General features: G+C 38.7%; 1 protein-coding gene across 4 annotated transcripts in view; it reads left to right on the forward strand.

The window, feature by feature from the left end:
* TMEM131L (transmembrane 131 like) overlaps positions 1-25,900 on the forward strand; it is a 76,924-nt gene that overhangs the window by 30,686 nt on the left and 20,338 nt on the right. For 2 of the 4 annotated variants that reach the window (XM_027747329.2, XM_027747332.2), the window contains exons 4-20: positions 3,855-3,926; positions 4,850-4,973; positions 6,040-6,156; positions 8,095-8,205; positions 11,960-12,037; positions 13,701-13,854; positions 16,021-16,079; positions 16,441-16,549; positions 17,475-17,580; positions 18,200-18,353; positions 18,989-19,159; positions 19,456-19,525; positions 19,919-20,036; positions 20,631-20,772; positions 21,761-21,870; positions 23,489-23,561; positions 25,670-25,812. In XM_027747329.2, the coding sequence (XP_027603130.2) occupies positions 3,855-3,926; positions 4,850-4,973; positions 6,040-6,156; positions 8,095-8,205; positions 11,960-12,037; positions 13,701-13,854; positions 16,021-16,079; positions 16,441-16,549; positions 17,475-17,580; positions 18,200-18,353; positions 18,989-19,159; positions 19,456-19,525; positions 19,919-20,036; positions 20,631-20,772; positions 21,761-21,870; positions 23,489-23,561; positions 25,670-25,812 (1,911 nt within the window). The remainder of the gene's footprint in view (positions 1-3,854; positions 3,927-4,849; positions 4,974-6,039; positions 6,157-8,094; positions 8,206-11,959; positions 12,038-13,700; positions 13,855-16,020; positions 16,080-16,440; positions 16,550-17,474; positions 17,581-18,199; positions 18,354-18,988; positions 19,160-19,455; positions 19,526-19,918; positions 20,037-20,630; positions 20,773-21,760; positions 21,871-23,488; positions 23,562-25,669; positions 25,813-25,900) is intronic. The other 2 variants (XM_027747330.2, XM_027747336.2) reach the window with 1 other exon arrangement.

Genomic DNA, 25,900 nt, shown 5'->3' on the forward strand with positions numbered 1-25,900 from the left:
GATTGTAAATGAATACATAAAATCATACTGACCTGGTTGTTTACCTATTTTTACTTAACGCGTTGAACACTAACGGATCTGAAAGAAGCAAGGGCAAACAATTTCAGTGGTATATTTCACAGTGCTCTCAGCATCCCTGTATTAGCATCCCTTTTTGTTAGTCCCACGTCAACAGGACACCAAAATGTTCTTTCCTGGAGCAGGAAACATTGTAAAAGGCTGGAACCTCTCCATGTTCTCAGCTGCCCTTTTCCCTACAGATAAGCACCTCTGGAGCTTCTCAGTGGAGGGAATGTGATGGCTTCACATTTTACAGCTCACGTACCTTTTAAAAAACAAGAACAAAACCCTCTGAAATTGCTGCCCTGGAGTTATATGTTTCTCTGCTTCCACAGGTGGTTGAGGGTGCTTGCATTCCTCCATCCTACTTTTCTCCCCTGGTGTCACCCCTCTTCCTCATCTCACCTTCCCCTCCAGCCCCTTTTTTTCTGCTCCACATCCACTTTTCTCCCCAGCAGGTGTTCCTGGTGCTGGGGGTTGTGTGCCCACTCAAGATTTGTCCCTCCCTGCTGGGTGTTTTCTGTGAATTGGAGTGATGAGCTGGAGCTGCAGGTTTCATGGGCTTACCCTCTCCTTCCCTACCAGAACCTTCCCCCAAATCTTCCTCGTGCTCTAGGTGTCCGTATGGTGCCCTCTCTCACAGCTCAGTGTTTCAGTTGTTCTTACTCTTTTTTTCTCCCTGGAAGTGGATGGGTCAGATTTTTAAATATGTTATGTGGATGGAGAGGAGGAAATGCATTGAATTGTTGGACTGGCAAGTGATAACAGCACCAGTTAAATGAGGTTTTTGATACAAAAGGCTATTAGCACTGAGTATTCAAAATAATTACCAAGAATTTCCTTCCCCTCTTCTGTTTCTTTCTCCTGTTTCCCTCCAGTTCACTTGTGCTTAAAAATGTTCTCTGAAATGTTGGAATTGAAGTGCTCTATCAAAATCTGTCATTCAGAAGATGTTGTTCAACTGGTCTGCCAAAAAAAAGAGGCCATGGAGTATGGAGTCCAGCTTTGTGAAGTGGCATGCTTAATGGAATGTTAGCTGATTTTAATAGCAATGAAAGAGTCATTGGAAACCAGTTTCTTTCTGTTAGGAAGAGGTCTGTTTCTCCACATTTGTTGTTTCAAGACTTCCATTCTTAAGCAGATATTTGTGTCATTCCCAGGCCTGTAACATTCTCATGAAACAATCCATGTACTTTTTTGGACATGTCATCTGTAGCCAAAAGAGTAATTTTTGGCATAACTTGAGATGAATCTGTTGGTGAAATGAGGTCCTTAAAAAAAATATTTTTTTTTGTTAAAAACTGACTTCAAAATTTAAATGTCTTAATAAATTGCCTTAGTTTATTTCTATGTCAGGTCCCCCACAGAGAACTGAATGTGCTGAATTGTGTTTGGAGCACAGGGATGCAGAATAGTGTTCTGCCAGCTTCCATTTGCCTTTAAGAGACTTACAGTAACACACTGGAGAAGTGCACTTCTGATGTAGATGGGCCTGCCTCTTTCTCTCTATAGCAGTGCCTTTCAAAATGCATCCTAGTTGTTCAAAGTGTGGTGAGCAGAATGTTCCCCTGCCCGTTCCCACTATTCCAACCTGTCATCTTCTCCCTTGAGGGAAAAACCCCCAACCCAAAACAGTGGTAGATCTCTTTCCACTAGTCCTGCTGTTGAAGAAACTCAGCTCTCAAGTTATGTTTTGTCAGTGCTTTGGGGCCACTGATAAGCGGTGCAGATGCCCTGGAGCTGGACAGCTGCTGGGTGATGGGCACACTGCCATAGGAATGTGACTGTTCTACTTTTGGGGCCAGGCTGGGGCTTGAAGCAATTTGGCAGCTTTTGTGGGGTGCAGAGCACAAGCTGAATGTCTTATAACCATGGGACCATTCCTGGGCAAGCGGTGTGCTGGAATGCTCCGAAGTTATCTCCATGCTCAGGAGCCAGCTCAGAGCCCGCAGAGTTTGTTAACTGAGACTTAACTTCAGCCATTCCAAGTCCAGGCTGCCTTCTCCAGAAGGGGTGGATGGCTGCCTTCTCCAGAAGGGGTGGATGGCAGCCTTGGGATCTTCCTTCTGCTACTCTCACAGGCTTTTGTCGTTTTCTGACTAGTATAGGGTTGGCTGAACAATAATACAGTGCATTTTTGAGACCTAGTGCTACAGTGTGGCCGTGTTCACCCAAACCAAATGAAATGCAGTTTCCTACACACACAGCTGGATTTTGCACCCAGTTGGTGCATTTGGTACCTATTGCAGAGAGCGAGGGTTGAGAGGAAAAGCTCTAGAGCTCTCTAGAAGAAAGGTTAGTAAGTCTTGAAGAACCTCTGCCAATTACATGAATTGGCAAAGAGAGGCACTCAGATTCTTGCTGTTCTCAACAAGGATTTTTCTGGCGGGAAAAGGTATTTTAGCAGAACCTGTAAGGTGCTAGAAAATTAAGTGGTGGTGGGGTTCAAGGTTGTACTGTAGTGCATAAATTGGTGGCTTAACTTTTATTCCGCTGTATATGTGTGTGCATATATGAAAATTATCTGAGGACCTTTAAGAAATGTGCCTTCCCCAAATGTCTGTGGCTTTTACTATAGTAGTAGTTTTAATTTGTGTGTGTTTACAACGGTACTCAGACTTTCCTTCTGGGTATGTCCTTGAGGCTGATTTTTGGAAGGGGAAGGAGTTGCTGATTGCTGCGGTGTTTCTAGGAATGGAACAAGAGCTGACTGCAGCAGAGACAAGGTGGCTGGAAGGAGACTCTCAGTAGCAGCTCCTCAGGAACGCTACCTGGATATTGCATTCCTCCTGCTACAGCAGCAAGGGAATTTTCTCCCTTGTATGAGTCTGTGTTTTCATAGAAGCTGTCGGCTTTCATAATAATAAATTATGATTTTTCCTGACTGGTAATAAATTATGATTTCTCTTTTGCTTTGGAATATAGCAGCAGAATTGTGTACGCACTAATGTATATTATAGGTGTAATGTTACAGAACTACATTTTAAAATTTGGAACCAATTAACTGTACTACCACACATTATACAAAGCAGCAGGATGACTAGTGAGACCGTAGTCCACCTCTCCCTTCCCAGACTCATCCTTACTAGGATGCTTATTAGCATCATCCAGTAAAGATGAAACCGGTTCTGCTTCTGGGAAGTTTTTAACACTGTAGCACTGGGTCTGTAGATGTAATGAACAAGTGCAGGGCTTTTTTTTTTACCACTGTGGTTGTTGGGACTTGCAGAGGACAAGTTTTAATTGATAAAGTGGTGAAGATGTCCTGGAATTTCCATATTTTAGGGTGTCAACTGATGTTGAAATAAGCTAAAAATGTGATGGAAACTTTATTGTGAATTTTCCTAGGGCAAAGGAAAGATGATGGTGTATGTGTTTCACAGTATTTCTTACTCTTTTTTGCACAGAAGAAATGAAGACTGGGAATCTGCTCCATGCTGATGTAGTTTTCATTCCCCAGGACTCTTTTTAGTTGTTTTCCCTCCATAGTTTACTGCACAGCCCCATAAACAGGTGTATCACTGTGACTAGGGAAGTATGTGCAAGGAAGGGAGGTTGTCCAAGCCAGCACTGCCTCTATAATGAGATACTTCTCAAACTGCACTTTTGATTAGCATGCGCTTTCCTTTATTAGATGGTCAGTCTTCCAGCAGTGAGAGGAATGGATGAAAAGTTTTGGAAATACTGTGTTCAGAACATAAAGAGTTAAGAGTCTGTACTGTATATTCCTTTCCTGCAAAGTGTAGCATCATGCCCACTGAATATTAATTGTGCTTCTTTTCCCTTCTTTTCAGCTTCCCAGCAAAGATGCCTCCAAGTGGGAAGGCCTTACATTTTCACCCATCAGTTCTGCATTTTGGAATGCAGTGAGTATCTTATATTATTGTTATTTTAGTTAATAATGAAGTGTGGAGGAACAGCTATACTGAGCTCCATTTGGGTAAAGAGCATTAGTTGAGGTCATGCATCCTCTGAAAAAAAGAGAAGTAGTAAGTAATTGCCATGGAGCTGGAACTGCTTTTCTTGCCTTGCACTGCTTTGTAAGTTAAAATCAACATAGTTCTAAGGAGGAAAAGGTAGTAGGGAACTGTAATGTGTTCTGGGTATATTTCAGGGGAATCTGCATGGATGTGAAATCATTACTTCATGCTGGTTGTTAATTTTTTGAAAGATTGCCTTCCTAGTGGAGAGAGAGCTTGTTTCCTTTAACTTCTAAAAATGAAATCCAGAAAGTCCCGGGCAAACCATAATGGTGGAATACATGAGATTTTTTTCTTAGGTCTCTTTTAAGAAAACTTAAAAAAATTATTCTTAAATGATAATCAGCTTTTGGTCTGTTGGTAACCAAAAAGAAACGCAGTCCCCTTGTGAGTTAAAGGAATGTTTCAGAGGATGCACTGGAGGAATGTCTGAGATGTTGGGTTTTAGGATGTACTAGCTTAAGCAAAAGCCTTAAGAGAATCATTGCTTTAGCTGACAAAATAAGGCTTAGTTATATAAACCTTTTTTATTCAAAACTTTGTGCTTTGTAAGGGTTATTTTTTCCTTAAACTCCCAGTGACTCCAATGAGTTTTGTCCAAGTGCACCTCTCGTGTCCCAGTGTTACATATTTGCCTTTGTACACTAAAGGCAAAATTTATTCAACATGTTTCCAGAGATAAGTTACAGCTAGGTAATTGTTGCAGATGAACACCTTTGAGAGTGGTTTGTGTTTGTTGCTTTTTTTCATACATTGCCTGTGCTTATAATGTGAATAATATATTTATATTTTTTTTCCCCCTACTTTAGGTTATTGGGGTTACCCAGAGCTAAAATGCTACATGCCTACAATCCTAGTAGAGATAGAGATGTTGTAGTCAATTCAGTGTTTACAGCTACTAGACAGTTTCATGTGTCTCCTGCTCATAGCCGGGTGAGTGTTGATGTACTTTTGGAAACTATGTAGTGGCCAAGTGCCAAGCCTTCGTGCTTCCTTTGGCACAAGCTCTTCATTCTGTGTTTTCTCTTCGTGCTTTTTTGTAGGACCTCCAACTCTTTCTCTGTTTTGCTAGGGGTTTTTTTTACTCACTTCTACTTAGACTGGTATGGGATGAGACATCCAAAACCTACAGTAGGAAATGTGTTTGACAGTAACAGAGGAAGAGAAGAATTTTTCAGTGTTAGAGAGGCTGTTTAAATCTCGTTCTATTCTGAGCAGCATTATACGGTGATCCACAGGCCATGTGGGTGTTCTACAGCCTTGAATTTTCAGTCTTTTGAATGGTCTTGCATATTCCTCAGAAAAACCTACAGTGAAATGTTTTATGCATTTCATATTGCAATTATGACCATAATTGCCTTTATAATCTAAGACCATTATTTCAACTGATTTTTTAAACAACGTATAACAATATAATGCATGTTAAAAATGAATTGCTGTGATCTCGGTTTGATGAAGCCCAGATTTTATCCTCTGCTGATGCACAAAGGGGTTTTATTAGGTCTTCATCTGATTTGTGCTTTTACTATGGCTGAGTGGTTATTACTGTGCAGACATAAATGTCATTGTTCTTTCAGTTAGACTGTCTGGTTACTAATGGTGTTGCCTAAGTTCAGCTTTAACTCACTTGACTGTGTATCACAGGGGGATTGATTCACTTTGTAATAGCCATCTGTATGTGGGGAAGTGTTTTTGTGCATGCAGAGGCTGTTGGTGATGCATGGTTAACGACTTACACAAAAAGAAACCTTGACCAATGAGGCCCGAGCTAGCTGAGAAACTCCAGCCATTATTTGGCAAGCTACTGTATGGTTTCAGTTCTTCTCTGTGGTGAGAGTTGAGAGTTGTGGACAGGTGAAACTTCTCAGCACTGAAGTTCTGCTTAGTGAGATCTACAGATAGGGGTGCATGTGTGGAAATATCCACTGGGCCGTGTGACTGAGTGGTGGATGTGTGATCACTGGCACCAAGCAAGCAAGCTTCTTTGTGATCTCTGCAGGTGATTCCAGCGATGGGAAAGGTGTCTTTCAGAGTACTCTTCCTGCCGACAGAAGAAGGCAGTATTGAAAGCTCATTATTTATAAATACCTCATCTCATGGAGTACTTTCATGTCAGGTAACCAGTCTTGTTTTTAACTTGAGTTTTGGATTTACTTGTGTTTTATAAAGTGAGTTTCATATTTTTAGAGACTGTCAAAATTTGTTGAATTCCTGATACAAATCAGGTGGGGTAATATCAACAATACATCTCTTTTACCAGATCACGCTAGTCTCCCGATCACGTACATGTATATGGTTAAAATTGCTACTGTTAGTGGGGCTACTTGTGGTTGTAAAATGAAGTGTACGTGCTTACCTACAAGATCATTGTCTAGTTGGTTTCATATACTACTGCAGTCTAGACTGCACTGTGCTGGAATGCATTTGTTATGAAAAGCCCACTAGAAAATATTTTAGGTGCTTTTCAGCTACTCTGCAGGATTTTATGTAAAGACATTAGAGATGTAGCACAGGGTGAGAAATTTAGGCCCTTGAAACATGAAGGTAGAAGTAATGGTTGTGCATTAAAGCTGTCTATTTTCTAATTAACCAGTGAACTCCAGCAGGTCTTTGGCTTTTTAAAAATTTTATGAGGGACATTATATACTCCAAATTCTTGGCTTTTATTAATTTGTTAAAGAAAAATTTTAACTCTGAATAGAGTGATTTATAAAACAAGATGAGCTTTAATCAATCATTTAGCTATTTCATCTTCATACTTTGATACTGCGCTGGAAAACAAAGCTCCTTAAATTGAAGCTTAGGTAAGTTCAATTGAAATACATGTTTTGTAATACAAACTTTACATTTATCTACTATTTATTAGAGGAAATGCCACATTTGACAGGAACATTTCATTAAGGATGAGGAAAAAGTGCATTATAAAGTGATTGACCTTTTCTTTTTGACATCCCTCCTCTCCTTGTGCTCACTCCTGAGCATTTATTGCCCGGTCAGCTCAGCCAGGGCCTTTTCAACAAGTTATAGGGAAGCAGTTGTCAGTGCCACCTAAAAATCAGTTTGTTTCCTGTTGGGCTGAGGCAAAAATCAGTAGCAGACTGGTTTTCATGGACATTTTCACCAGTGACCTGAAACAGAGGAAGTAGCTACCATTGATTTCAACTTGCATTAGGTTTAAGAGTTTCAAAATCAGGCAAACTCAAGTGTTTGATGCACAGTTACAGTGCTTTTGAGAGCCCCAAAGTCTTGAAATGTTTGATGTCTCTAGTGCATTTATACAAGAGTATGTACAGAAGAATCATCCACATGGAGATGAGTTACCATTATAGTAAAATGTACTTTGTAAATACCTCCATTAAAAAAAAGCCATATTCCCTCTCATCTGGTATTTTCTATCTGTAGTCAGAGATCTTCAGTGAACATAGAATGCATTTTATTATCCTCTTAATTAAAAAGATGTGGGATTTTTCTATTAAAAAATAATAAATCTTTGCATACATGTGAAAAAACACAAGTAATTTTTCTTAACCTCTGATGATGCCCCCCTCCTCAATGTCTCCTGGCTCCACACGCACCCCCCCAGTTATCGTGCGACTCATTCTCATAAACTAATCTTGGTGGAGCAAAATATAAATGCAGTAAAACCATACAACTTAAAAATCTTACAGTGTTCTGAAAATTGCAGACTTTGAAAACCAAAATGATCAGAAATTATTTTACTCAGTTTTTAAGGTAGATGGTGATGTATGTATTGTAATTGCCTGAAGAATAGCAGGAGTATTTAGGTACTTTCTTTTTGGGATAACCTGATACTCTGCTGGTGTGTGTCTTTGTAATAGTGCCTGAATGAGTGAAGATTCTAAAGTGCTATTTATGTCTATGGTTACTTTCTGCATTGGAACTTTATGTCTATAAATTGTCTTTTGAAAGAACCTAATGTGAAAAACTGATCTGTTTTTTGGGAAGATTGTTATTATTAGCAAAATAGTTTTGTAAGTTGCTGCTATAAGTGAAATACTAGATGTTGATATAATGAACTTTTTTTTAACACCAGGTTTTTGGAACAGGAACTCTGATGTCTTCTCCAGAAGAACCTAAAGTGCAGCTAGCAAATGCCTACTTACTACTTCCGCACATTCAAAACGTCCAGGCATCACACACACTGGTACAGTATATGTTTTGAGTGGAGATGGAACCTAAATCTGCTTAACTATAGGAGATTTTTGACCCCAGGTTGTTGGGATGCAAGGAATATTAATAAAAAATCTGAGTACCAGTGGCTGCAAGAGAGAAATTGATTTCTGTGACCAGCTGCTTTTATAAAACAGTCTTTGACATTTAAACTATTTGCACTTGTTCTTGTTCATGCTCCTGTGCTGGGCTGTTCTGTCAGTTGTGCTGACGAAACTAGCTCAATGGGTTTTTGTCAGGTAGTATCTGAAAGTTATAGGCATGCTGTTTTACAGTTCAGTCTGAATCCCTGAGTAGTGAAGTTTTGGGGAACATTTGACATTTTCCTTACTGTAGAGTAACAAGCATTATCCTATGCTTTATTTGTGGGGAGTACAAGCTTGAGGTCGTGTTTTGCAGCATGATACCACCTGGCACTAGTCTTGTTGCAGGATATGAGTTGTGAGAAAGCATTGACTCAGTTCTCTGGGTGTAATTTTGCTGTGCTGTAATTGAGGAATTACTCTTGCTTGGAGTGCTCTGGCTGTGGTCCTGGATCCCAGGTTTTCTGGTCTCCTGGCTCACTTGTTGGGAGGAAAGAAGAGCTGTGTCCAACACTGAGTTTTAGTATGTCCACGTGGCCATTCAGCAGGGACTAGTTAGCACTAAGCCATAACAGATGGTGGAGCCCATATAGGTCATCTTTGTTTATCCAGCTTCTAGGTGCAGTCTTTGCTCTAGTTGCCTGGTTTTTGCCGTTGTTTAGTATTTGGATGGCACTAACAGCAGCTACATCACTGCCTCAGTATGTTCAAAATGGTGTAAATGTCAATGGAGGAGTGACATGCAGCATAGAGGGCCTTATCACAGGAGGCACAGGCGTCTCTTTGCTGACTTCCCAGAGGAGTTCGAAGTTTGTAAACTGATGACTTGGGAAATACTGCAAGTAGTGGCAGGAGTTGAACACTTGTTAAGCTGTGTTTTGGGCTGGTGGGCAGAGGGTCAGAGGAGCAAACATGCAAGTGTGGTGCTTGGGTGTGGAGAAAGAAGGTAGTTGGACAGTAGAGTTTTTTTGGTGTGCCCTCCTGATAACTGCCTGCAAAACACTGATGAAACTCTGCTGAATCATTTTTGCAGGGACAGCTTATTAACACTGTTCAGAGTGGAAATACCACTTTAGGGTCTGTGACTGTCCAGGACAGAAACTTTGAAGGACTGACCTATAGGAGGAAGAGCAGGCTTGTTCAGTGTTTGTTGTTTTTTAACGATACTGTACCCAAACTCTAGGAAGTGGCTTGAACTTTACAGTCCTGATAATGATGCAGGAATATATCCAGAAATCTTTTATAGAGCCATGTCTGATTGACATCTCCTTGATGGATTAATTATTTCCTAAGTAACTGCCTGCTGTACTCTCCTCCAGCGAGAATCCTAGACCTTTGTCAGAAGTAGGGCTTCTTGCAAATCAGATGGAGGGTTCAGATTTTTAGGGTTTTATTGACAGAGGCCTCTGTTTCTTTAAAATTTAAGTGTGAGAACTTACCAAAACTGGCAAGAATTTAATTTGTGTGGCTTCGATCAGTTGTCTCTATTCAGTTCATATAGCATTTGTGGGTGCCAAGTTGTGTGTGCACATACAAGTGTATGTGCCTGTGTACCTGATACGGAATAGAGGCACCAGGTAATGAAGTGGCAGAGGTTGTACTGGTTTGCAACGCTTTAACTTTTCCCTGCTGTGATACTCCTTTTCAATTTGCGTCTGGTACAAGCATTCGCTGCATAACTCAACTCTCTGCTCTGATGCATTAGCAGTGATATTTACAGTGTAAACAGAATGCTTGCACTGCTGGGAGATGTGGATGTGGTCCTGGGTTTATCTTCTTGGAAACTCTGCTTCTGACAGTGTTTTCTTCTCAGATGCTTTATCTTCTCTTTAGGGTTAACTCAGAGCCATCCTGTTGGTGTTGTAAGATAGTGGGCATGACAGTTACACGTCTATTGTCTGCCTTAGAGAAATGCAAACCCATTTCCTTTTCTGAAGATAGCTTCACAAATAAGTAAAATTTTCTCATAGAAAACAGATCAGCATCAAATATACCCCAACAGCATTTTTTTCCCCTCTGTACGTTTTACATTAGCAGCTTTCTGTGTTAGATCTATGCCAGGTCAAGAAAACAAAGGCTGGAAAAATATAATGTACTTGATTTTTTATTTTTATTTTTTGATGGTGATGTGGGGGTCTTAAACTACTTTAAACTACAGTGGCATTGAATAAGGACTAACAAATCGTTATTTAGGATAATGGAAGCAGTAGCATTCTCTCAAGAAGCACTCATAATGGAAGTCTGAGCTTAAAGGTTTATCTGAGGTGACCCTCAAAGTTGTAACCTTACTGCCTCGTTAAAACTCCACTAGCAGCCGTGACTGTGAGAGGTTAGGAAGTGGTGCATGTTTTGGAATCAAATGGAGTTTTTTTCTGCTCTCAGAATTTGATGAGGACAAAAGCATCTGTAAATAAGAAAGGAGGTTGCAGGGGTTCAAGTTGCTGGGGACAGAGTTTGAGTCGCTGCTAACCACCTTTGCAGGGCTTACACCGCCCTCTTGTGTGAAGCTTCAGTCATTTTGGTATGAAATCCTATTAAATAGGCAATGCAGATGTTGGCTTCATTTTCCCAGTGCTTTTATAAAACTGGACCCTGTGAAATGCCACACTCATAGTAAACTTTGCTGCTCAGATGCCCCCTGTCTGCCCCCTTCTTCCTGTCCTAGGGAGGTACGAAATAGAGTGCTAGAAGCTTTCAAAAGTTTCTTCGGTTTTCCTTTTCAGCATCAAATTATTAAAATTGTTTAGAAGTCAGTTTCATCAACACCTCCAAAATCTTTAACCTGCAGATACCTATTGAGATATTTAGTTCAGTATCACAAGAGAAACAGAGGGCGGGGGTTCCACATCGGTTTCAAAATTAGATGGAAATTTTGCTGTAATTAAGGCACTGATAGATCTGTCATTCTGATTCTGGTTTTTGTTTGTTTGTTTTTGTAACTTTTTATTTGATTTAGAATCAAGACATACTGGCTGAGCAGTTTGTGCAAATAATTTGACACTGCAGATTTTCCAGATAGCTTTCATGAACTATACTTAACTTTGTTGGTGCTGTTGCCCCATTACATTTATGAGTGCTTTACAAGGTAGCAAAGTCAATGTCATCTTTTATTTTATTTTCTTTTCCCATTCCAGTCAATAAAAAGGCAACACAATCAATAAAAAGGCGAAACAAGTATTTTCTGTCTGTCCATTTTGGCATGAAGCCTATGTATCAGACCATGTCCAGGAATTATTATGTTCTTGGCCTAGCAGCTGTGTTTCAGTATCCAGTCAACAAAGAAAATACACAGAAAACAAGGAAATAAGCTTTTATATTATACAAAAAGGGTCTGTTGAATACAGGTTTTTGACATATGAAGGTTTATTAGAATTCTCATGCAGATGCTCTATAAATATTGAATGATCATGTGTAATAATACTTCGATAAGTAAATAGATACTGATAGAGTCCTGAAATTTGGAGACTGATTGATGGTCTACTGTATAGAGTAGTCGTATTCATTTTAAAAAATTCCCTACATTGCTCTGTTATGTATGCATGGAAGCAGTCTATTATCTTTATAGTTTATGGTATATGAATCAGATTTATGTGATATCATTTGAAGCAATGTGCTTGATGTTTTCTTCAATTTTCTTTCTTACAGGCAGAAACTATGAATGCCACTCTCTTACGGGTTCACCTTGAATGCAGTTTACCTAATGACACATATCAGTTAGTTAAGGTATGTTTTATTATTATTTTATATCTATTTAGGTCTTCTTATTTTAAGCCAAGCTTAGAGGGATGCTTTCTAGAGCTCTAGAAGTTTTAGCAACAATGTAGTTTTCAGTGTCTCAAAGGGGAATTGTGCTTTTATAAAACTGTATCCTGGGATACCAAATAAATGTGACACATGTCACACTAAAATCTTTAGGAGAGAGGGAGATGAAAAAAGATACCCAATACTCCATAAACGTCCAAAGAACCAAACCAATACCAATCCAACAGGCTAAGTGTTCTAATGTGTGAGTGTTGTATTACTTACATAGGGCACAAAACTGATTAGATCCCTGTAATTTCTTTTCTCCGGAAATGTTTCACGAATGTCTGGTTCACAGTGAGAAGTGATCAGTGAACTGAGGGGCTGAAGCCTGGGCTGGCTGGTCCGTGTTGGGGGTCTCTGGAGGAGGCCACGGACCTGGGCTATGAGGAGGGGCGAGTATGTTAGCAGAGACGCCCCCTCCAAAAGCACTGAGGCCCAGACTCCGTAGCTGTATTTCTGTACATTGCACGTGGCAGCTGTCCTATGCTGTTCCTCTTCATGTTTGGTTCTTACATTGAATAGTGCATAGGTACACCTGAACATTTGAGGTTGCATGGAGTGCAACTGCCTGCTCTTTGATCTGAGCTTCCCAACTCTGTGCCTGTGCTCCAGTCTCCATGGCAGCCTCCTCTCCTGCTCCTGGCAGCCATTTCAAGTGCTGAGGTTTTCTTTGATGCTGTGTGAGCGGTGAGCTGGCATCCCATTCCCAGGCATTTCCTGGCTCCTGCTTTACTTCCTTGCTGCACTTCAGATTAGCTGAAGGTGTTTTGCTGCACTTCTGAGAGCACTTCATGTGCCAGTTCTCTACTCCTCCACGTCCTAAGCAAATTAGTCCTCTTGGTAGGGCATTGGAGCTTGGGTTGAGCAACCTTTGTGGTGTGATGCAGAATCAATTTATGTTATTCACTGTTGATTGTCTAGTTTTGTTTTGCTTTGTTGGCTTTAATTTTTTGTGTGAAATGTTGTCTGTGTCTTTGTAGTTGCTAGGACTCAGCTGTGTTAACAGCAGCCACTCTTTACAGATAGAAATAAGATCCTACTTGTATTTATCTGAAGTATTCTAGCCAGACGACAGTGTTTTCTATTAAGAAATGTACATGTATGTTTGTTTTTTTAAAATTACTTCAGTGAGAAATGGAGACAATAAACACAGGATTTGGAAAAATTAACTATAAACAGACCAGTGAACATGAACTGTCTTCCTACCATTAAGACACATGCATCAGTCTGTTTATGGCACATTTTATTGAAGGCAGAGGATTTAACAAAGGAAACTGTTTTGCAGTCCCTGAGGTGAGACTGACTAAGACAGTTTATGAATTTGCATTCTCTCAAGGTTCGGTGTCCTTTTTAGTTGTTTTTGTCTTTGTTTTTACTGTGCTGTCTGTACTTGCACTGTGTTTGGTTTCTTCTGAGATTTTAGCAGAGATCCTAATTACTCCTGTTTTGCCAGCATTTTGGTGCTGGAAACCTTGTCTATTAGATAATACCTTTGATTAATTTCTCAAGATACCTTACTATAATGAATTTTTTCTGTTCTATCCCCCATCACACACACCCCATATCCCTTGTCTCACTTCAGAGTTGCTGTTTTATGTCTGATGACCCAATGCTGCTAGAAATGAGCTTAACAGTAAGAGTGGAAAATGCCCAGCAAGATTTTGTGGAGCACAGACAATACTTACTGGAGAATCTTTTTGTTGTTTATGTAGCAATGGAAAAAACAAAGACCTCAGGTAAGTCCTAAATATGCCTCTTAATTGTAATACAGCTTGGTTTTATACTTAAATTGTAATTTGATGTGCTAAATTGAATAAAATTCAGTTACAGCTTAATTTCATGAGTGAGGGAAACCAAATCAGTTCAGTTAAACACAGCTTGTCAGAAAATTTGTGTAGAGTTACCTTAAACACAGTTCTCTTCATGAAGGTAACAGTTGGAAAGTTGTAAACTATATCTGTTTCATTCTTTTACCTGTTTCATCTTTTATCTGTTTCATCTTTGATCATTCTTGTATCTGTTTTTTGTCGTTTTTCTTTCTTTTATCTGTTTCATCTTTTATATCTGTTTTCATTCTTCAATCCTCCACGCTTATGCATCTGCTTAAGTAGTATGGAAAGATGTCATGGTCCTTCGATTTCTACAACTGCATTTCTGATTTCTCATTAATTAAATTGACCATAATGGGACTGTGAATGCAGAATGGTTCTTACAGTACTGGGAATAGTGGCCGTTTTGGAAAGTAGGATAATGAAGTAATACAGATGTCCGCGTCATTTCTTCTTGTAAGCTAGAATTCCACAGGCAAAACAATCAACTCCTTGCAGTTTCTTTATGCTGCAAATCCTCTAAATCCAGGGGATTTTAAATTATCATAGAGCTTTGCAGTCTGTTAGAATAGCTTTTTTTTAGACTGCAAGTTTTACTTACTGATTGGAGAAGAAGGAACTGCTTAAGAATCCTGATTAAAATAATATTTTTTTAACATACTTGTTAAAAATTAACATCTTTTTGTCTTTTGCAAAATGCCTTTCAAAACCTAGTCACAAAACAATATGTGCAATATATACTATTTCCCTTGTGCCTGTTCTGTGATGTGATATTTCACAGGTGAAACTGAAATACCCATTGTAAACCAAGGTTCCTTGCCGGTGAGATGCCAGTGCTTTGCTATATTGAGTTGTGGATGTACATTTATTCTGATGGTGGTAGAAAATTGTTCATTGTCTCTTCGTGTCAAGGGTGCTCGCCCTGAACACTTTCAATGGTTAAAGTACTGGAAGTATGCTTTTAGGGCTGTTTTCTGTTAAATGTGGTGCACTTATAAGTCCTCACTGTGTCAGAGGTTGGTCCTGTAAGCCCTTTGGAATTGCTGTTGGTGAGAAGTTCCATGTTGTGCTCCATCAGTACCGATGGTGGCTTTACCATATCAAACAGCAATGCTTGCTTGCCTTCTGTTTGAATAATGAAATGAGAAATGTAGTCTTGAGGGAAACGTCTAACTGATGGGAATATGATGCTGTGTTAGCCTCTGTGTGCAACATGTGTCAGCACCTAGAGAGGGACAGCAGGTAGGGAGTGTCTGCACAGGGGAGCTAGCCAGCTGGAAAGGTTGAAGAAGAGTATGCGCTTTGCACAGCTCTCTGGGTATATGGAGCATCTGTTCACTCATAATTAGCATCTTGAACCCTCTTTTGGAAGCTGGCGCTTGTAGTCTTTCTTTCAAACAGCTGAGCAAAACACACACATTATTAAAAATTGTGGCTGGTGAACTGGGAGAGTGTCCTTTCACTGTGAACCTGCATATACTGATGTAATTCAAGCATAAGCAAGGGTAAGAACTCAAGTTGTCTTCCTTCTGGAAGTTGGCTGACCGCCCGTAGTATAAAAGTCATCTCTTATTCTGTTCTGCTGTTCTTTTCTTGGTTCTCTACATCTTCATCGTGTCCTGTGGACAGGAACATAGCTTTGCCAGTGACAAAGGGTGATTACCCAGTACAGGTGTACCACTTTATTGGCAGTTGAAAGCTGTGTTATACCTGTCTCCAGTTGCTTTAGGCAATAGTTTGCTACTGTACCAGGTGATAGGACCATTCCTGTTTTGATCCCAAAGCACTGAGTCTGGGTTCACATTGTCTCCTTAGAATGCTTTCTATTTAAAGCAGGTGAGCCAGGGTCTCGTGTAGCTGATGTGATGCAGAACAGTAAAAACTGATTTCTCTCCTGCTGTTCATAATCTGGTCCTTAGAAAGTTACTTCAGCACCAGCCATCCTTCTTTCTTTCTCTTGTCACGCAAAGATTTTTAAATTTAAATTAGGATTGCTTCTCATATGAGTGTCTGACAAAACAAGAGTGCTTCCATCCTTAGTGAACTTACCTTGGTGTTTGTTCTTTTGGACAGGTCATTCATCAGTAGACGTGCATATTATGCATTCTGGAAACAACCTTGTGCATATACAGGTAATTGTGGTCTTCAGGAAGTCATAATTTAGGGTGTCGAATTTGACTGGGGAATTAACTCACTGGCTTTCTCTAGTAGCAGATTGATTTTACTGGTAGCAAATGTCACACTTCTAAATTTTTAAAATGTCCAAATGTCTAATAAATCCTTGAGACGATGAGTTGTAATTCAGTGATGGATTTTTTTTTAATGACATAAGAGCTGTTAAACTGAATAAAAATTCATGTGTTGATTTAGAAGATATGAGAAAATGGCAGATGGTAGGTTGCAAATTTGACAAGAAGATAGACTAATACAGGAGCTGCTATACTAATAATGGTAGTACTGCTACAAAGATGATCATTTCTTGTCTTCTTGCAGGAAATACGGCAATTGTCACAAAAAGACACACCACCTGTGGAGTTTGAGCCAGTACTGCTATCTTCATCGTCTACTAACTTTACAAAAGTTGCTTCTATTTCTTGTAAAGGTACAGGATACATATATTTCGAGATAATATGATTAAACAGGATTTGATTATGAAAGGGTAGCTTTTTTCAGCAGAGACCCTGAAAGATCTCAAAATCAATTTGTCTGGACTTTATTGAGAAGGAGCATGAATTCCTTCTGCTAATTGTTTCCACCATTTTTGTATATAGATATATATATACTTCCTCTTATGCTGATCAAAGGCTCTAAGGAAGGGGAAGAAAACATTTGCTAAAATGTTAGCATAATTATTGAATATGCTTTCTCAACATCCTTTTATAATATGCATTTTTTTCTGTTTCACATACATTGCTAAAAGGCTATTGTGCTTGGGTGGTCATTTTCTATGACATTTCTTGGCAGGATCATTGAAGAGGTTTGCCTGAGACCAGACATTTTTGTGGCAGAGGTTGACATTTCAGTGTTCCTGAGTCCAACCTGTTTTCTATTCTGACCACTAGACTGCAGTGTACAGACTTTAAACTTTTATGAAACAAGCTGCTTTCATAGTGACACTGAGACACGTTTTTCCTAGCAAAAAAAGGGCAAATAAGAAGAAAGAAGAGACTATTATGTTAAATGATTCTTTTTTCAGAGCAGTTTTTCACTTACTAAAAGGAGGCAGTGTGCACTGTTACATAAGAATGCTGTGCCAATGACATGTGGTTAAAATTGGTCGGGTTGCTCTTTGCAGCCCTGTTGTATGTGTTTTTTGAAGGTGTTTAGCATTCGTAAATTCTTCTTGAAGTAAGGCTTGAAACCTCTGAAAATTAGGACTCGAGCAATTAAATGGTTTGCTTATCTCTGTGAGGGTTGGACCAGCAAATGTTCCTCTTTATGGTGTTCTTGCAAATCTTCACATGAAAATCATTGTGGATATGCTTTTGTCCTGGCTGATCTATTCTGTGTGTCTGCTCTTTGCCCAGCTGCATCCTGTGACAGTGAAAGTCTTTATTCTGACAATAAGAAGAACAATGTATTGGAAGGCACTACAACACTAAAAGCCTGTCTTTCCTGTCCTGTAATGGAAGGGTAGGTTGACAGTGGATTTTTGTATGTTTGTTAACGCTCACTGGTATTATAATAAAAATATTGTAACGTGCTTTTAAGAGAGGAAGTTAACTTGCTTTGTCACTGAATGATTCCAGGGTCAGTGAAGAGGCTTCTTCCTGTTATTATTGTGTCATTTACCTGTGACATGTCAAGCAATAGTTACATATTTTATCCCAAGAAGAAAAGGATACGCCTTAGCAGCTCATATCATATAAATGTTGCTTAGTCTATGACAACATTTCCAGCAACCTGGTTAATGTAATGCAGAAGCTGGATAGTTTTAGAAAAAATGTGAAGTCTTTTCTTTCTTCAGTCATCTTTTGCCAATTTCATCCAACCTGCTGTTTCACAAAGCAGTAAGCAATGTTGTACTGTAGCATAACCAGGGGGTAGAGTTTTTGCCTACCTCTTTTACATGGTTTTTGTAAATTTTTGCTCTCTTATGTAATTATCAAAAAGGACATAATTTTGTTCTTCTCTGTAAAAACTTAAAAGAGTTTCTTTATGCAAGAATACTGAGTATCTTGTCTTGCATGGACTACTTATGTGTGGTCAAGGACTATTGCAGATGTATTTTGTTTTCTGGATTTACTTACAGGTATTTTGCTGTAGATCCTTCTGCAGCATTGTTTCATATAGAACCACATCATAATATTTCAGGATTTTGGTCCGTATGGTTTACAAATAATTTTTACTTCAGCATTGAATTGAATGAAGTCTTCATAGCCAGAGAAACAAAGAACATAGTAAAGGTAAGCTTTATTTCTTCTTCCTACAGTGTTTTGTCTCTGATTTAAGGATATGGACCTTTGACATAGAAAATGGATTCTCTGAAGAACTTTGTGTTCTCAGAGCTGGTTGGAATCAGTTAAAAATAAAGGTATCTGTAGCTATTAGGTCCTGAAGATCTTACTGTCTCGTGAGGCATTATTCACTGTCCAGCTTAGTTTTGTATTGTTTTATTAACAACTGTTCTTTCATTTGAGTTGCAGCTACAGATGCATCAAATTATAGACTCTTGCTCTGTTCTCAGAACTGTTACATGTGTGTTTGTGCTCTTCAGGATTCAGCATTTCTTCATAGGCCATAATAGAAGTCTTTAGTGCATAGATGAGCTTTGAAGTTTAGAAGGCGAAGCCAATAACTTACTCGCGCAATTGCTTGATTCAAAGCAGGCAAATCTGGTTTATGAATACATCTAAATGTCTCTTTTTGTATTTTGATAGGAGATTTGCATGTGTGCACTGTGTGGGTCACTTATGGGCACATATGTGCATGTAGTAACAGCAAAAACATGAAGGAAGAGAAATTTTACATTTTTCAAGGTATCTCTTGCACCAGAAATGGTGTATGAATTGTAATTCAGTTTTTGTTTGATTCTTTCTAGATTCTGAACTTTGATGAACCTTTGACTCTACCTCCAGGCTGCTGGAATGTATTTTCTTTGAAGCTCAGTGTGAAAGACACTGTAACGAATGTGCTCTCTAGTATTTGTTTGGCCACAAATGTGGGAGTGATATTTGAAATACCTCTGCAGATATATGCGACTGTGTCCAAGGTATTGTATTCAACTGTGTTGATTTATTATTAGGCCTTGCAAACCCAAATGCAGCAGTGCCTCTCTCAGGCCAGAAATCTGTTCCTTAGTCCTGAAAGAAAAGCTAAGTAGCAGACCACGCTGTGAAACAGTTCTGTAGCTTGAGAAGTCCCCAAAGTTGAGCAGTGATGGAATTATAGTTCTCTATTTTTAATTCTTTTTTTTTTTTTTTTAGTCATTAAAATTATGCACTGAGAAACTGAAATTTGTTCTCTTATTTTGTCATATGGTCAGTCGTTTTTGTTTTGGTTTTCCAGCAGGGAGATCTTAATTTTGAAGCAGTTGCCCACTGTGATATTCAGTGCTACTTGGGAAAGTCTGATTCAGGTAAGCTCATCTCCGGCTTTTTTTGGCATCTGTCAGTAGTTTTATTGTAGAAAATTCATTTTATGTAGCAGGACTTGTAATGAGAATATGATAACATGATGACTTTTCAATGTCATCCATTAGAAATGGTGGCAGTAAAAAGGACTTACTAGAGCATATAAGCCTGTGCAATACACATACTCTTGTTTGCATGTACAATTACTGTGGTTTTGCAGATGTATTTCCTTAAGCAAATCTGATATGTAAAGTAATTTATATACCCTCACATATGCTTACTTTGAAGGGGAAAAGTGGGTTGCTGTTTTTATTTTTGGGTCTGGACCCTTTGCAGATACTGATTACTCATGTTCAGAAGTAGATTGATGGAAAGAGCAAAATCTGTTATCGTTTTAGCAAATCTGCTTTGGCAGAAGAGTCTCTCTCTCGACCGTTCTGCCTGGGACCTGGATTCTGAGCTTGCAAGTGACCTTTATGGAAGATGGCATAAAATAAGACATGGGGAAGCCTGCAGGTCTGTACAGAATCTGTTGAAGTTCTTAATTCAAGCCAGTACAGTGTTGTAAGAAAGAATATTTCTGTTCTGAAGTATTCTTAATTAGAAGAAAACATTTTGGACCTTCCTACGCTTAAGTTAGTTGTCTTGAAGCACCTGGAGTTTCAGAGCACTCCAGAACACACCCAACTTTCATTTCAAGACACTACCAGCCATAAGTAAGCTTTTCAGATGCTTGAACTTTAGAATGTAAATAATGTTCTGACTGTAGTTACCTCACCATGGCTACCTAGCATAAAAGCAGTCAAAGCATGTTTTACCAGATCATTTATGGAGTTGCATGACTCCTTCATCAACAGGTTGCATAGCAGTCCTTTCAGGATTAGGGTCTTTGGATGGCTTCCAGGGTACTTAGTCCCTGGTGTACATACACATAAGTTACACTGGCTCTCTGCTACTAGGGTGCAGCTTTATGGGCTTTATTTAGTAAAGAGCATTTTCAAGGAAAGATAAGTTGATGTAATTATAAATCCTGGCAAATCATCTTTTTTCTTTTTCTGAAAATAAAAAAAAGAAAACAACTAACAAAGTTTTCTGGTTTTGCCAATAAAGCAGGAGAAGTATTTTAGGATCGCCTCACTTTATTCAGCAGAACAAATCTGAAGAGGAATCCTTTGCCTTTTTCTTGCCGCGATTGACTACAGAGCCCAGCCTTACACTCAACTTCAGTGCCACAGCCGTTAAAAGTAGTATGGTGAGGATGGTTGTTATTACAGTTTTCTGAGTTGTGTATGTTTAGCTTGTTTAAATAACAAAGTTTGTGGTTAATGTTTGGTGTTGCTTAGCATTTTCATACTGCTGGTAAATCAGTGTTTTGATCCAATTTAAGATACTAGATTTATATCCCTTTGGCTCTTTGGTAAGTTTTCTAGCTACCTAGTTGTAATGTCTTAATACAAGGAGAGGAGTAAAGCAACATAGGTCTTATCCAACAATTGTTTGTGGTTGTCAAAGTTTTCCTTGCATCATTGTATAAGTTACATGCTTGTGGTAAAATAGTTGAACAAAGGACTAGGGATAGGATATACTGTTATTAATGGTGGTTACAGTAAAGTCTTCCTCATGCCACTGCCTTGTGTAACAGAAGTGTGTAAAACATTTATGAGAGATACACCACTTGCAGAGCACTCTTCCAGCCACACTGACAATTATGTCTTTCTTGTTTGTCAGATTTAGGTCTCCACTAACCTACCCTATGCCAGAACCAGTCATATGGAAATAGTTTTCATATGCACATTGTGAATTACCTTAATATTCCATGTGTCCAATTTAATTGTTAGTCATTACAGTAATGTGTATAATAACCTGCTAGCACTCAGACTTCTGTGAGAAGGGGTGGCACTTCACTAACTGCACTTTCTTCTGTGCAAGAGCTTTGTTCACGTCTGCCTGCATAAATCAAACTCCAAATGAAAGGATTGTTGGGGGAGCGGGGGCAGTCTATATTTTTATACACACAGTTCTTCGGGCACTCTTAGCTGATTTTCCAAATTATGACATTGTGGTGACATGTCCTGCTGTTCCATGCAGTCTTGTGCATGTATGATTATACTGCATTAAGACAGAAGCCAGATTGAAGTCCCTTGAAAATGCAGATCATATTACCAGTGCTGAACTGTTTTAACATCCAGTTCTCAAATATGTAGTTTTTAACTTTTTCTTTTCCCCTCCAAACTATTTAGGTAAAATATTTCGTACTAAGAAACCCTTCATCCTTCCCAGTTACGTTGCAGCTTCTGCCTCTTTCTTACTACCCTGATCCCCAAGCTTCACTGAGTCTGCTGAACAAATGGTAAAAACTATCTCAGGATACTGTTTTCCCTTTTAAAAGATCTATTTGCTATGCCTTATGATTGTTGCTTATTGTAGTTTTTTAGTTTTTCAAAGTGTCACTTAGGTGGGGACAATGTTCTGACTCATTTTAGATGATATAATCATGTTCAGAGCAGCTTCCTGTATGGTGCTTGACTTTGTAATGTACCTCATCATTGATGAATTACAAATTGAGTATGTTTTAAGCAAGTTTCTCTCTGCCAGATCTAAACTGCAGTTAGTCATCTTTTAGGATCTGAGGCTTAGTGCAAGCTGCCCAGGTGAGGTGAACAACTTACAGAATTGGGGATGTGCATGTCCCCACAATGCCGGTTGGTATCTATACAGGGTCTGTAGCCTGATCACTGAGAAGAAGGTATCTGAACCGTCCCACCAGGAAAAATTTTTTTCTTAGCCTTTTCTTAGATAATAATCCAAGTTACAGAGGACACAGGAACCAGGAAGAAAAATTCAGGTCCAGAGTCAGGAACCCCACCATAAATGTTTAGGGCCAGCTAATTAAATGTTTCTGCATTGTTTTGGACTTCCTGTTTTAGAACTGGGATGATCTAATGAGAAATCTAAATTAGAGTTAGATGAGCAATAAAGGGGCACAGTGAGGTGAGCTGAAATTCACCAAAATAAGCCCTGGCTGTCACACTTTGAGAAAATGATGTAGTTGGTAGGACTGCTTGGTTCGAGACAGTGGGATTTTACTCATGTGCCGAAGTGTAACTTGCATATTTGGGGTCCAGATTCCTGTGTAATTGCTTCCTTAACCTCATTTCTTTACATAGGTATGTGTATGTGCATATATATATGTGTGTGTATGTATATATATGCACATTAATAACTACATCTGTTTGCATACTAAATGTGATTTCCACAGAGACTCTTTCTAGTGGTTTGAAATTACATTTTCTCTGTATTTTCAAACTTTAATTTCTGGAGATCTTCTAGGTTTACAAGAAATCACATCCATTAACTGTTTCTTTTTAAGCTAATGTCATTGACAGTTGGGACAAGTGAGTTTTCATTTTAGTGGCTCGAGGTCCATTAGTCCTCTATAACCTAAATTTTACCTGTTGGTTCTCTTACGTCAGTTTTTAATACCTTCATGTCAGATGGTTATAATTTGTGCTCAGGTAAATAATCAACTACTTTACATGAATTTGATTTGCAAATTATGTGATAGAAAACAGAAATTTGTCCCAAACAAATCATGAGTAGAAATTTGAGTAAATTAATGAGATTTAATGATTATTATTTCTTAACAGTTATGTGGGCAGAAAAAGCTTTGGGGTGTTTGTATTTGTGTGGCTTAAAAATTATATTTCTTGACTGTGAGCATTTACAATATTGTACACTGACATATCTAAAATGCCCAGCTATTTGTCTGTGTTCCAAATGTGTGGAATTCATGTAAAACTGATTTGTAGTGTATTCTCTTAAAATGCAGACCCGTATTTCACATCTGCCAAAATGAAATTGTAAAAATAATCTTTATTTTAGAATGGATGCCAGCATGTAAAAATAAGTCAATTCACTTCTGACAGGCTGGGTTTCAAGTGCTTAACTTTTTCTTTTGGTTTATTTAGGTTCGGCATAAATGTGCAAGCTATTAATTTCACAACCACCGAATTCAGGCTAATGGATGAATGTTCTCACAGGGTAAGATGGCTACTTTTGGTAGAAGAAGTGGTCTGGCACACTAGAGAAAACTTTTCCTAGCTATGCTACTTTTCAGTCGTTCCGAAGTACTATTTAAAGCATAGTGTTTTCTTGATTGTTAGGTGTGTATCTTTGCAGTTAATTATTTTTCAGAGTTTTAATCTGTTTTGAAAACAGACTCAAAAGCTATATTAAGGGAGTGCATGTGTGCCTGGACACTGTGTGTACTTGTTGAGGAGGCCACCGTTTGCATTCTCCGTTGAGACTTAGCTTTTAGCTCCAGGTTGAACATGAAGTGTTAGGCTTTCGAGTCAGTGATGTCAGGAACTAGCTGATTACCTTTTCAGTAGAGGGAAATACTGTCCGGTAGTTCAGTGAAGGAGAAGGCTGGATTTCTACATTTCAGCTTTGTGTCATTGCAGCTCCCAGATTCAGGTTTGGAATGTCATGGTTCTTGCTGGTTCCCATTGCCTAATTTTTACATATGTGTGATAACACTTGACTGTGTCACACCAGTGCTGAGCTGTGGTTAAACCCTGAGATGATGTGTCATGGGTGACAGAAATAGAGAAGATGCTGTATCGGGGATGTTGGCATATTTTGGTGACCAGAGTACCATCCAGAGTATGCAGATAATTTCTTCTTAGACTTCTGGTTTGTGCAAAAGCCCGGAATTCATGTATTTTCCTTGCTTTTTGGGCATGCTCTAGACTCATCTTTAATGTCCTGTGTAGATACATGTTTCTGCACATATACTTTAAGACCTTAATGAAATTTCTTATAAAAAGAAAAGAGTATGTTTGCTGCACTAATCAAAGCTGACCTTTCGTTTTTGGCAGCAGTTGTAAGAGTTGTTGTAAAAGAGAGGAGGCAGCAATTCATAAACCCTTACCTGCAGGCACACTCTGAGAAAGAGAAGGTAGTATGTGGGTAGGACTGAGTTTCGACAGTCCCATGCACCATACTCTTGACCAAATGGAAAAATAGTGGTACATCTTTGCATCAGTGTGTGCAACACATGTTTTTCTTTAGATTTGAAGAGCTATGGGGAACATCTATGGTTAGATAGGTTTTCAGCACATATGAGATGGATCTTGGCTTGTTAAACAAATCAGTAGTTCTTAATATTCAAATTTTTCAATTCGTTATCATTTCCCTAGTCACTTTATGTGTAATGAATTGTTAGGTTCACGTTTGAGCGCATGCATTTCTTTTTAGGGAGTGACATGGGGAAGTTTGCAAATGTCGTATGTGACTTGCTTTTAATAAATACTACCTGTTAAATGCAGGTTCTGAAAGTTTTTTTATGTTATTTTTCTTAAAATAGACTAAGAATAAAAACATTCTGAACTGAAAAATATCAGAAAAGCTGTTAATAAATCAGCCATAAATGAAAAACAATCAAGCAAGAGCCTGTTTTGGAATGTTTATGGTTGCTTTGACTGCTATAGCTATCTGATCACCCCTTTCTAAGAAAAGACCCCCAGTTCTGGAAGAGCAAGTTTTAGGGCTATTTTCATTTCTATAGTGGCAGAAAGAATAAGCAATGGTATCAAAAACAAACAAACCAAAAATTTACATTATTTCCAGACGAAGTGAACTTCTGGTAGTTCTGGTTTTCAATAATACAGTAGGGAATTCACTTTGGCTTCTTTCCAGTGACTCAAATGATCAGCATATTTGCCAACAGTCCCTTTCTCACTTAAATCAAGTTGTAAGTCATATGCTGAGGGTATAATGGTTGCCACATTTCCCTATGCAATCAGTACACTGTCAGTTCTTGTGCTGTGAAGTGTTTCAGGATTCTTTGAGTATGAAAGACACTATATAATTTCTTTTCCATCTGAGCAAATAAAAACTGTTTTGAAAAAAATGAAGTAATACATTCCTCATAATAAGTGCAGTAATATGAACTTTTGCTCAAATAAACAACCTTATCTGATGTTTTATGCTGTCAAAATGAAAGACTTTTGTATAACAAGTTAGCAGTTTCTGCACCTTGCCAAAAATATCTTATGTAGTGCTAAGTAACGATACGGTGCTTTCTTTATTGACATCTTTAAACACACATGGTTTCTGTGAATAAGAAGTGCATTTTTGTTTAACAGAATGCACATCAAGAGGATTTCATCAGCAAGAAATGCAGTTCTGAGCTGCTTTTGTTAAGTTTACAGCCACTGGAAACCAGAAGAGTTGGTGTAATTTTTACACCGCTTGACTACAAAAGAGTAACTTCCCTTATTTTAATCAGGTAAGCCACGTTTCAGTTTTAAGTCAGAATCAAACAACTCAATGTAAAATGAATTTGCAAAATCGCAGAGCATGGACAAATTTGAAAG

The sequence above is a fragment of the Pipra filicauda genome, unplaced genomic scaffold (assembly GCF_003945595.2).
Source record: "Pipra filicauda isolate LSUMZ 115617 unplaced genomic scaffold, ASM394559v2 scaffold368_size711631_pilon, whole genome shotgun sequence".
NCBI lineage: Eukaryota > Metazoa > Chordata > Aves > Passeriformes > Pipridae > Pipra > Pipra filicauda.